General features: G+C 42.1%; 1 protein-coding gene across 1 annotated transcript in view; it reads left to right on the top strand.

Annotated features, from left to right (window-relative positions):
• Positions 1–2,630: 2,630 nt before the first annotated feature.
• The window catches only part of ARHGEF4 (Rho guanine nucleotide exchange factor 4), a gene marked incomplete at both ends in the record, with an annotated part of 96,905 nt that continues 86,747 nt past the window's right edge, over positions 2,631–12,788 (top strand). Inside the window, one exon of the mRNA XM_084267444.1 lies at positions 2,631–2,685. Coding sequence (XP_084123570.1) covers positions 2,631–2,685 — 55 coding nt within the window. The remainder of the gene's footprint in view (positions 2,686–12,788) is intronic.

A 12,788-nucleotide genomic window follows, 5' to 3' on the forward strand; every position in this document is an offset into this window, starting at 1 on the left:
AAAAAGTTGGAATCAAAACTCAATAGCCTTGGTGACTATTAAGCAGGTATTCTACAGTACTACAGGTAACTTTAGCTAACTTCTCTAGTGTCACAGAAGAAAATCTCTATGTGGATTTAACAAAGAAAAAACCAAATAAACAAAAAACAGAAAAAACCCCACCAAACCAACCCTGTAAGTCAGGTGGACTCCCTCTGTGATGGGTCACAGTTATGAACTCTGATACAATATTGTGCTTTCCACAGCCTGGCTTTGCAGTATTTTTCCTCTCTTTCCATTATATTAGAAAATGCCTCATACATATGACATGCTCTGTAGCACCTTCAGCTAGGATTGCAGCACTGTTGTCTCTGGCACTGAATAAACATCTCTTGGTATTTGCCAAGAGCATTCAGTCCAGAGAGGAGGAGGGTTAGCTGAGGAACAGATGGAGTGATTTAAGCACGTTGAGGCCAAAGATCTCCCAGGCAAGGGCAGTTGCTACAGAGCCTCAGTAAATAATGTTGGGTTTAGTAGTTCAGTCAAGGACGGATACAGGTACAAGAAGTAAGGAAACACTTCATGTGCCAAGGACGGATTTCAAGGAGAAGGTGTAGGATAATTAGGACTGAATCATAGTCTCTCCTTAGCACCTTTCGTGTCAGAAGAGCTGTACTGTCCCTTCCTCTTCTCAGTGCAATTCTGCATCCACAGAACAGCTGCATACATCTTTGTTGTTAATGCTTAACTTGCCTTCTCCCTCGTTACTATGAGCAAGAAGTGTTTATCTCCATTTGTATTTTAATCCAGGAAGTTCTAGGAGGCCTGGAAGGACCAGATCAACACAGAAGTGTGGTTCTACTGCAGTCAAATAGAGAACATTTTTCCATTTCTGTTTTGGGAGGCATTAGTGGAAGATATTTTTGTCTAAGTAGCTGTATTCAGAAGATAATTGAAGGAATTTTTTTCTTACAGGCCACTGTAGAAATGCTATTTTTGCTCCTACTGCAGGGACCTATCTTGTAAGGAGTAGCTGAAATATTTAAGGACTCAAAAGTTGTTTCAGCATTGTTGGATGCTTTGTAGTAACCTGCAGTGATGGAGGGCAAAGGTTTTTTTCTTCTAGGAAGTACTCAGTAAAACAAAAGTCCAAAATAACACTGCTATTGCACAGATCGTGAAGGAAAGTCAGAGGGGTCTCTCTGTCAGAGGAGGCTCTGATGGCCATATAGTAACGTGGACTTATTTACTCCGGACAGAATTACCTTGCACAGAAATAGTAAAGCAAGGATTCTCAATTCCTCTGTGAAATTAGGCTCCTAGTTTTGGGTTTGGGTCCCTAGACATTTTGCAAATGGTAGAGTGGTTTGATATTTCCCAGCATACTCTGTTGTGTCCCACGTAAGGGTGGTTGTCATGGTCCCACCAGTGCTAGTGGAGCTGAACTCCTGGTTTACTTCAGTCCAAACCCCTAATGACAGAGTCTCACCTGGCTAACTTCGAGCTGACCTGGCTAATCCTACTCAGAAGCAATCTAATTCTCATCTCATTTGTTCTGGTAACTAACATGAGTTTTAAAATCTTTTCTGCTGTACCTGGTACAAAACATGTGGCTTTTCTGAAATGCTTTTGGTAGTTAGGAAATCTGCCATAGCAAGGTGGGTGTTTGAGCAGAGCAGCAGTCTGGAAATGTCCTTTATCGTAAAATGTCTGTGGTGTCTCAAAGTTGTTAAAATAACACGGGTATTTCTGTGTTCTCAGAAAAACAGTATTCTTTCAGAATTCTTTTTAGAGAGAATCACATGTTAGGTAATAAGAATATAATACTTTCTAATTAAAAAGTAGCTAGTGATGCTGTTTCACTTGGGACTGAGGGCTCTTACAAAGATCACACACTGTAATATGGACCATCCCAGGGCTACAGTCTGGGAGTGGATGCTAAGTGGTTTTTCAAAGCTCCCAGCTGCAACATCCCAGATCTCAGTCTGTGTTTTTCTGGCTTTTATTTCATTTTGAATTCTTTTTCTGAGGACTTACAAAAATAGTTTTTAATAGCAGCAGCCGCAGCCAGTTCTAAATATGATTAGTTTATATGTTAAGTCCTTGCTGAGTTCTCAGGGGAAGCAGATAACACAAGGTCTCTCTCACTTGGGCATTTTTAAAATACATGAAATTCTACTATTCCCACTTATTTATTTTTAATCTGACAGCTCTGCTAAATTAGGAGGAAAGGTCTCTGTCCCACCCTTGCTTTATATAATGCCTTGAAATTGGCTTTAATAAAAATCACCTGCTAGAAGCTGCAGCTGAGAGCAGTTGAGCTGCCACAGAGGGAGCCTCCTTAGTGGACCCCTATGATGTCAGGATGCATCGAGACAAGCAGAGAGGAGGATAGGAATCCAGTTCAGTCCTCAGGCAGCACTGCCAGGTACCACTACCCTGCAAGCAGCTACAGAGCGCTTTGCCCTTTTCCTCCCCCAGCAGAGCAGAGCCCCTGGCTCTCCCTCTTACCTGCCTGCATGAGGACCCAGCAGTGCCCCAGTGAGTCCAGTGGGGCACACAGTGGAGAAAACTGCAGTAGCAGTGGAAGCTCTGGGCTCTCACCGGGTTCAGATTCAGACAGCAGTGGGGTGGTGTGTGGCGGTGGTGGGATGAGAGGCGTCCTGTCCCGATACTGGAGCTTGGAGAGTCTTCACTCTGCTACAGGTAAGGGACTTTTTTTATTAAAAAACCTGCTCTGTGATATTGCTCTGACCTTGAGAAATCATATCAAACCTTTTGGAAAAAGTATATAATTTGGAAATGCAGTTTCTCTAGTAATGAGAAATAACCAAAATATTCAGTGTTTGCTAGTTGTCCCCCCTGCAGACTTACAGCTGGAACAAAATGACATATGCCCTTAATAAAGTCAGAAGGCAAGAAATAGGTTCTTAATGGCTTTGGAAACAGTGCTTAGGCTTCTATCTGATTAAAGCTGTCCTTTCCTTTTGGAACAATGTTTCTTATTTCAGCTTAATTATGTGGAGCCCAACATTAGAGGTGGCATTGCTCTGTGTAAATGCCGGTGTAGAGTATTGCTGCCTTTAGAAAATGCCCAAGTGAGATGCTGTGCAGCAGATGAGGGCTAGGTAGGTTTGTGCTGCTGCATACTGAAAGAGCAAAAGGCAGTTCCCTGAGCCAGCTGCTCAAGTTCGGCTTCTGTTTTCCCGTCCTTCATTTAATTCCTTTTTGAACCAGAGATTTTGGAGGCATGTTCATACAGCCTGGATCTGTTCTGACTCAGCTTTCCTGGGTCTGGTATTCTAGTTTTTAATAACTGATGTGCCTATATAGGGTTTGAATTTGCTGCAAACAGGGGAAAGAAGATTTCTCATTCCCAACTGTCACCAGCAAAGGAGCCTGGCAATGATTTTAATGGCCCGTGATTTCTGGGTTGTTCAGTTTGTTTCTTGATGGTTGCTGTTTAGAGGGATTTTTAGTAGATCTGCAGCAAAATAGTTCTCTTAGATAAATTCAGACAAGTGCCTTCAAGCCACCACTGACTGCCATTTCCTTAGTGAAAATACTCCGTGCTACCAGCTAGAGGCAAGGCTTGGGAAGAATTTTAGGTGTAGTTCTGTGTAATGTTTTTGTCAAATACACTTGGAATTATTTAAAGGTCTTGTTATTCCATCTACTACTGCAGATTTGGGGCTGTTTAGCAAAAAGCCTCAGTTGCTGCTCTGGAGTCCTCTGCTGAAGTGAGAGTAACTGTACTATGTTACAGAAAAGGACTACAGCAGGGTGGCCAGCCTATCCATCTTTCTGACCCCCCATATCAGACCTTTTAGGTGGCCAAGAAACACTAAACACCTACAGTTTAGTGTCCTGAGAGTGCAGGGGCAGGAAAAAAGCCTTAGGGTGAGATGAGGCCATTGGAACTCTGTTTTGGGGAAAGATCTGGGTTGCGAATACGAGAGGATGCAATTCTGCATCTTGGTAGCATCTGTTCACTCATTTTTCACTTGTAACAGGTAATGGAACTAATTCTCAGCATAAACTCTGGCATAGGTGTGGGATCCTTTCCAAACTACTACTCCGAGTCGCTTGTGGGGCAGTAGCGGTAGTTCGGTCCCCTCTGTCTTAGAGGATTTGCTGTCTTCCGTGGATGCATTCTTGGGCTTAGTCAGGTCAGTTGATAAAAATGACATACAGTGATGTAAAAGAAGTAAGGTTAATAGGAAAAGCAAGCTTTGCAGCTAAGTTTCTTTCTAAATGCTCTGTCATTTCCATAATATTCTTGTTCCAAAGTCATAGTGTCATTTTGTGGATACTGCATGCATTTAGCAGGAAATGCAGAGATGAAAGGAAATAGAATAGAAAATGGTAAGGACAGACTGAGGACAGGGAGAAACCAAATTAAGTTTCATAATTACAGTATTGATATATCAATACAATAATAAAAGCAGATCACTGAACTTCAAGGTTCTTGCTGCCCCAAAATACAATGCTTGGTAAGCATCTTGTCATGTACTAAAGATGTCTGAGCAGTTTGCCTCTAACTACTAACAAAATTCAGATCAGAATTTAGGATTAAAAACTAATCCTAAATTAGGATTTGTTTTGATTCTCTGCTATTTGGAATCTTTGGATTAAACTGAGGCACCTGTAGTAGGAGAACTGCTCTTCACCATCACTGTCAATTGGCTGCCAGAGGAGTGAGGCAGGATTTGTTTAAAGCATGTGCTCAGTAAAACTTAATACACTGATTAAAAGAACCATAAAAACCAGGTGGAGCAATAGCAAGTAGTGGGAATTGGAATGCATGGCAGTGTCCTCACCTTGGAGGGGCAGGGAGTCTCCAGTCTCTTGGCATGTGTCACATCAAGGAGTTGAAAAAAAAAAGGACAAACTGTGTGGAAATTTTGCTATGAACAGCTCTATGCTGCATTAAAAAAGGCTGGAAGGTGAGTCAGTCCCTATTCTCTGTTTTAAAGGGATTCTTCATTTCCAGCAGTGGCCTTAAGGCTGGATAGGTAGACTGGACTTGGCAGACAGGATTTTGGGCTACTTCCTCCAGTGTGTGCACGAACTTCTTCATAGGGATCTTTGTACTGTTTCTCTTGCTTTTTAAGACTTCAGAGAAGATTAGAAAGAAACCAAATTTAAGTGACTGAAAAGCGGAGGTGAAAGGAGGCGAGAGGTCTGCAGTACAAGTGGGATGCAGCTGTTAGTTTCTCTTCTGCGTAATTTGGATTCCCAGAGTGTGAAAAGGCAGACGTGTAGTATGTTTACACATGTATGTATTTGACAGTGTGTGATTTCAGAAACACAAATTGACATTCCCTATGTAGATGAGACCAGTAGCATTTTTCCAGGTTCACAAGGGGAAAAATCTGTCTTTGGTAAGTAATCTCCCTCTGCATCATGTAGTAGGATTCCTTTCATTTTACTGACTTTCTTGTAACATACTGATCAAAAGGGGATGTTAAATGTGATGCAGAATTGAAAAAGACCCGTTGTTACAGCACAAACTTCTGTGCAAATGCCATTTGCAAAAATTATGCAAAAGTCATAGTTCAGATTTGTATGAAGTGGAAAAAATCTACTGTGTTTTAATATCAGTCCATGGCATTTTGGTCTAAATGTCAATATACATTACGTGAGGAGGCCCTTCTCCCTGAGGCTAAATACAAACATGAAACAAGGGAATGTTTTGCAGTTCTCTATCTGAGGATGCCAGAGGACTTCATAAGCATCAGTAACCCTCACAGAGGGCCCAAGAGGCTTTCAGAGTTTAATTTAGGATAGGAAAAAAGAGGTACATATAGTTCGATACTTGGAGATTAGCCTTGCTATTTAAAATACTTATAAGCAATTTCCAAGTGCTTGGCTGGTGTAGTACTCCCAGTGAGAAAGAGAGTGGAAGCTGGGGTTGCTCAGCAGTTCTGAGAATCCTGCCTTAAGTATCTCTGCTGGACAAAAAGAAGTGAGGCATCCAAGTTAAAGGTCAGTTGTGACAGTGCTCCAGCAAGTGATTCCATGGGACTATGGGCACTCTAACCCTGGTTTCCTAGGCAAGGTTTTGTGTCCCAGGTTCATGCTGCCTGTATCCCATTCATCATGCTTGTACAACTCTACTGAAGTTTGTTTCCTTTAGAGTAGTTCCAGATTCAGGCTTGTGAGTAGGTCTCTGCTTTTCCAGCTCCTTTGTTGCAGGACCAATCTCGACCTCATTAATACCTCTGCTTATTCTGTTGCTTTTCCAAGTCGGAAAGGACGAGAAGAGCAAAGAAAGGTACAAAGGGGGAGTCACAACTCGGTGGACTAGCAGTTGCCATAGTTTCTGAAAGAGATCTTCTGTGTATTTGTGCATATGTAGCAATTTAATTGTACAGGCTACACTTCTATGTGCCTCCCCACAGTTCTGTGGTCCCTGATAGGCAGATATGCTCATCTGCTAGCCTTGGGTATACGACCTTTAAACAAACAAGCAAACATAGAGTATGGGTGGGGAGTTGTTTGGTTCTTGGTTGGGTTTGGGTTTTTTTTTTTCCATTTAGAGCTTTAAAAGAGGAAAAAAAAATGTGTTGTTTTTAGAAAGGTTTTTTTCAAGTCATTCATTTCACTGTTGTGGCTGATGAGGGAGCCAGTACTAGAGCTGTGGCAAATACTTTGCATGCTTCTTGTTTGGTGAGAGGTTTTCTTTTGAGCTTTTTCTTTTTCCTTGTTCTTCCCCTAGCCGTGCCTGTTTGGTCCTGATGTCTGCAGCTGTTTTCATGGACTGCAGTGCATAATTCTACTGACCCTTCTTTCTCTAGGGTCACCTAGTCAGCAGGAGTTAAAGAGGTCACACCACAGGAGATTGATTTAAGGTTCAAAGTGTTTTTGAATGCTTCTAAAGGAGAGCGGAGGGGGGCTGTGGGGTTCAGAGGGAGCTAGTGCTTCAGAGCATACACTACAGCATGTTGATGTTCTGTTTCACCCTTGAGTTGGCAAATTGTGAGCTAGGATGTTTCTGTTGGAATCATTGATTGCATTGTAGCATGTCCTATGTGTTCCCTCCTTCCCCATATATTTCCTGTGTCACCTGCCAGAATAACTTCCACTCATCTTCTGAACAATTAATCAATGAGATAAAAAATAAAATACAACACTCCATGCTAAATTAACTTTGATTTTTCTCTCTGTGTGGATTCATTTGTAATGGTGACTGATACAGCTTGGTAAACCTAAAGGAGACCCTGAACTTTTGAGGAAGAATTACAAGATTAAAATCTCTTGGCTGAACTAACGAGCTGCCCTAAAGCTTAAGCAAAGATGTCTTATTTGAAAACACATCTTCCAAATAACGTGTTGAGTGTCACTGAACTGTGACTTGGCATCAAGCTCAAAGAGTGAGGGCAGCTACATTAATAGCAGCTGAGTTCATTCTAGGGAATGCAACGTGAGGAAGTGTTAAGTGTGTGTAAACTTGGCCACCTAGCACATTTAGTATTCTTAATATACTTAAATAAATGTTTTTTCAGAGCAAGACATCCTTTAGCAATACAGTTTGCCATAAAAAAGAATAGAAAATAGTGTTAATGTAGATAGAAAAGTCTAATCTTGTTTCTGTACCTGTCTGCAGCAGAATCAGTTTCTGTAAGTTCAGCTAACCACAGGGAGTGGTTAGTTGATTTGGGGTTTTTTGTTTTGTTTTAAAAGGGCTTAACGCTAATTCTCATCATGTCCCCATGAGGCACAGGTTACCACCTGTCCCTCCCAAGAGATAAATGTTCCCATCTTCGCTGGTGCTGTGTTTGCAGAGGGGAAAAATGTAATTCTTTGGGTGTGATATTTCCCCAGTGTCTTTGGTAAGCGATACTGTGACACCCCCCCAGTTGTACACCCTTGTCAGGTACATCATCTTAATTCTTTTCTTCTCTGCTTTCAAAACAAAGCCTGCAAAGAACACATAGGTTATGATTACTATCTCTTTTGAGGAATGTGACATCTTTTGAGGCTCTATTTCCTCAAATATTCGGTCACCTACAAAGCAGCCTTCCAAACCAACGCTTCTCTCAGGTATACCCATGCTTCAGTTACTGTTATTTTTTGAGATGGAAGTGAAACAGCTTTAAGCCACCTGATTTGGGTACTACCAGCATCACAGCATCTTGCAGCAGGAGACTTGCACAGTCCAAGAGAGTAAATGAAAGTGGGAAGGAGGTAGTACCCTGAAGCCTACCTGACCCTTCCATTGTCTTCCTTTGGGTAGGGTTGGGAGTAGCTGAGTGTGCCTGTTCATTTGGGTTATCTGGAACTACTTCATGTAGGTTAAAAATGAGGTTATAACATGCAGGCCTATAGTGTGTATGTCCCATGGTCATGAAGAAACTGACCAATTGTGTATAATTGTTGCCCACACATGATGAAGCTTCACTGTTACTGCATTGCAGTACATTTTGTTAAACAATATAGGTATGAATTATGCTTTTTCTTTGCCATGAGGATGTATCTTTTATCCTACAAAGCTTGTCTGTAATTAAGCTTATTCCCTATTAAAGTCTTGTTCTTCCAAGTCGTCTGAATCACCAGAAGTAGCTTTGAAGGATTAGAGAAATATAGCTTTCTTCTGAGGGTCAGTAATTATCTATGGAGGTTTCTACTTTAATTAGAAGCTTGCCTCATCTCAGAATCCTTTGTGGTTTAAGGTTTGTTAAACCAGCTAAGTAGTGCAGCAGTTTGCCTGAAAGTGCTAGGGAGAGCTGGCTGGACTCAACTGCCCAGGATATTGTTCTTCTGAGCAAACCCAGAGTCAGTAGGTGAGGTGTCTTCCTGAGTGTTGAAAGCCTCCGTTGGCTTGTGTCTCTGCATGTGAAAGCAAGACATTAGATTGGGTGGGCCACAGTTTGCAACTGGTTAACTGTCTTGGATTATACTGTGTGAACATACAAGTGTTGGCAGTTGTCACTACAAATATACCTCAGGGTATGTTTGCCTAAACAGGTATAAAGTTTTGCTGATGTTATTCTCAATCCCTTCTAATCGAGGAGCAAGAGATTTCCTGGTCTGTGATGTTTGCTCGGAAGAGCTCGAGTGATGTATTTTTGCTGTGGAGTATGGGCAAAGAGTGAGCAATTGCTTTGCCAGTGTGATTGAGTTCGAGTTCTGTTGAATTCTCTTTTATCTCATGTTTGAGTGTGTGTATATATGCAGTTCACTGGTTAAGCTTAGAATATTCCACATGCTTATTATTAAAACTGTGAGGTATCTCAAAAAAGAGTGTTTCTAGATTTGGGCTCTAAATTTGTTTATCTAACGATGGTTAAAGATAAGGATTCTTTCAAAACTATTATTAAGGGATCTAATAAATGCCTAAATAACCATTTGAAATCCATTTCAAATGTACTGTTAAGCTATTTGGTACCATCCTGTTTTATTGGAACGTAAAAAAACATTGGAGTATAAAATAACTTGAAAAAGAACTTTTTGTTTCAGAAACATCAGGAAAACAGAGCTTTGATTTTTATTTTTTTGAAATAAAAAAATACTAGAACATCACTGTAGTGTTTCTGTTGACAATAAAGATAAGACTGGCTATGTTTTCATAACAGCTAGCAGAGATGTGTTTCTACATGGGACTGAAACAGCAAGTTTCCCTTTTGGCTAATGGAAATAGTTTCCATGAAGTGGCACTTTTTTTTTTTTGGTCCTTAAAAAGGTAGGCAACAAGATGATGTGCTGGGAGGCCCAATAGTAATGCCAAATGATCTATTTTAATGGGTCAGATTAAGCTACCTGTGCTCTCCTTTTGCCAATGAAGTTTTTCCATGCCAGATGTTAAAAGCTCTCAGCTAAGCATGAAGATCACTAAACATGCAGAAAGACACACTTGGCATTTAGAAACTGCAGTTCCTAGATCCTTTTGAGAAGAATAGGAAGACTAGAAACAGCATGTGTGCTAATTGGACATGGCTCCCTGTTCTTAGAGCTGTCACTGAGGTTATTTCTTGCAGTGATCTTTAGAAAAATAAAGGCCAATACAAATTAGGAGGAGGAAAAGCGTAATCAACAAAATTATTGAATAATAATAATAAAGCAAGCCGTATGGGAATGGCTGCAGCGATCCGGTGCTGCACGCAGTGAGAATCAGTCTCACCTGAAAAGGTGCATCCCGAGGGCCCCTGGAGCTTCTGGTGTGTGACTTCATGGCTGCCTCAGGTAACACACCGCTCGGCTGTACTGTGTGGAGGCTGGACACAGTCCGGCTGTGAGGCTGGAGGGAAGCCCACCAGTCAGCCCTGTGCAGCGCTGTGTGCTACAGTGGTCGAGTCGGAGTTGGTTTGAAATATGTAAGCCTGAAGTGTTCAGACCAGACCTTGGTTTCGGTTATGAAGTATCTGCAATTGGAAGATTAGAGCAGGATGCTGAAGGCAGGAGTATAATCCAAGAGTAAGGCACTCTGAGCTCCAGGCCTGGGTTGTTCTGTAGTCCTGGAGCAGGCAGAACCGCTCGTGTGGTTATTACACAGGTTTTGTTGTATGGATATATTCAAAGGGCCTCAATTTCTGATGATACAGAGTGACCTGGAAAAGAAAATAAAATGATAGCATGGTATCTGGAGCTGTTCTTTGGAGCACTGAGTAGCTTCTCAGTTGGCTTGGCTCCTGCAGACTCGACTGGTGCTCTGGCAGGAGGGCACCATCCCCAAGCAGAGCTGTATGTCAGCTTGAGGTCACTGATGGGTACATCCTGCTCAAGGCAAAAACCTGCCCTGCATGCCTGAAAGAAGCTCTGACAATAAACCTTTTAAGAGAGTTTATTATGAAAACACAGCGTTACTAATACTCTGAAACAGTGGGTTTGGATCAGTTTGAAACGTGGCATTCTTATCAGCCTTAAAAGCCTGAATAAATTAAAAATATGCAGAAACCATCTGTACTGAAACTTGTTGATTGGATCTGTCAGCTTGCTTTAGAGAGCACAAAACAATTTATTTTGGGCTATTTCTGGTCCCAATTCTGAGCTTCACCACAGTCTTTCTACTGCTGCAAATCTATTGCCTGGCAGTGCTGTTTCAAGCTGGCTTAATGTCAGTACTCTTCATACGCTGAATTCTGGGGGGGTTTGGTCAAGCTGTCTCCTGTGCATCTGTGGTGGTGTAATGCTCACCTGTGAAGTGTTAGAATGCTCATGCTGCTTTTTCTGACCCACATGAGAGCACGCACGGGACACCTGGGGCTTGCACTTGGCCCCCAAGTACCACTTGACTGTCATCTCTAAGCACTGAAGGAAGTCTCCAAAGTGATTGTATGTAGGACAGATTATGCATCTTTCAAGCATTCGGTTGTGATGGTCTGGCTGCTGTAGGTAACTTCTCTGATCTGGAGAATTTCCTGACGAAAAAGAATGTACTTCCAAGGGCAAGACAAAGAAATGTCACAGCTTTTCAAGCCTGTGACTCGATACTTGAACAGAATTATTTAAAAATCTGCTGAATTAATAATGGCCAGTTCATGACTTTTGACTCATCTTAATCACTCTTGATGTCTCTGGAATCATAAACGTAGATGAGTGTGAAGACTGGCCAAATTCAAGTTTTTTCTGAATAGGGAAGGGGAGTGCAGCCTGGCATTCCACCTTCCCCTCAGGCTCTGCCTTTCCTATTTTCAGTTTCCATTTTTTGAGAACAGCATCTTGGTTGCAAAGATGTTAAGTTGCAATAAAACTAAAAGATGAGGATGACTTCTGTTTTTTATGGGAGTGTAGTACCAATGCAGAGGAGGATCATTCTGCCCACTTGTTAGGAGACTTGTCACCTATTCTTATGCTTTAAACTTCTGCTAGAGCGTTCACTGATGCGTAGTGGCACCAGTGCTTTAACTTTGCAGATGACTGACCCAGTTTCTTTATCATATTGAGTAAAGAAGGGACAGTTCAGTGAGGTCTTAGTCTCAGTGAAGTGCAAACTGTATGCAGATAAGGGCAGAAGTCATTTCTTCCAGCTACTTCCCAGCCTTTACTTATGACAAAGGTTTTAATGGCACTTTGACTTGTGTGGCTCGCTATGACGGCTGTTGACCCCCTTCTCTGGTACAGCAGCAGCAGGGAAAGGAAGCCTCTCCCTGTACCACTGTATTTGGCAAGGAGACTAACTTGTATAATTGATATCCATTTTCTTTAATCATGCTCTCGTTTCCAGAGTCCTGGAAAACTGAAGCATCCTCTGCAGCAGGCTGTTCCTGAAAACCTTGCCTGCTGTAGAAAGTTCTGGTTTTGCTTCAGGGCTTCTAAAGCAGATTCACACACAGAATTGTAGGGTTGGAAGGAACCTCAAGAGATCATTGAGTCCAATCCCCAGATCTTTCTTCCACCCTGAATCTCAGAATGATTTAGGTACTTTTGAGACTGTCTAGTCCAAACCCCTGCTCAAAACAGGATCACCTACTGCGGGTAGCCAGTCAAGTTTTAATATCTCCATGAATGGAGACTCCATAACCTTCCTGGGCAACCTATTCCAGGCTGTGATCACCCTCACATTAAAGAAAAAAAGTGTTTGAATAGAATTTACTGTATTTCAGTTTGTGTCCATTTCTTGTCCTTTTGTCAGCCACCACTGAGCAGAGTCTGGCTCTGTCTTCTACACCCCCTCCCATCAGCTGTGTGTGCACATTGTTCAGACCTGGGCCTTCCCTTCTCCAGGCTGGTCAGTCCCAGCTCACTCAGCCTCTCCGTGTATGTCACGTGCTCAGGTGCCTTAATAAAGTCTGGCCTTTGGCTGGACCCACATCCGTGTTTTCCTTGCAGTCTCGTTTGCACTGCTTGTCAGCTGAGTCCTGGCTGAC

The sequence above is a fragment of the Gallinula chloropus genome (genome assembly GCF_964237585.1).
Source record: "Gallinula chloropus genome assembly, chromosome: 8".
Lineage (NCBI taxonomy): Eukaryota > Metazoa > Chordata > Aves > Gruiformes > Rallidae > Gallinula > Gallinula chloropus.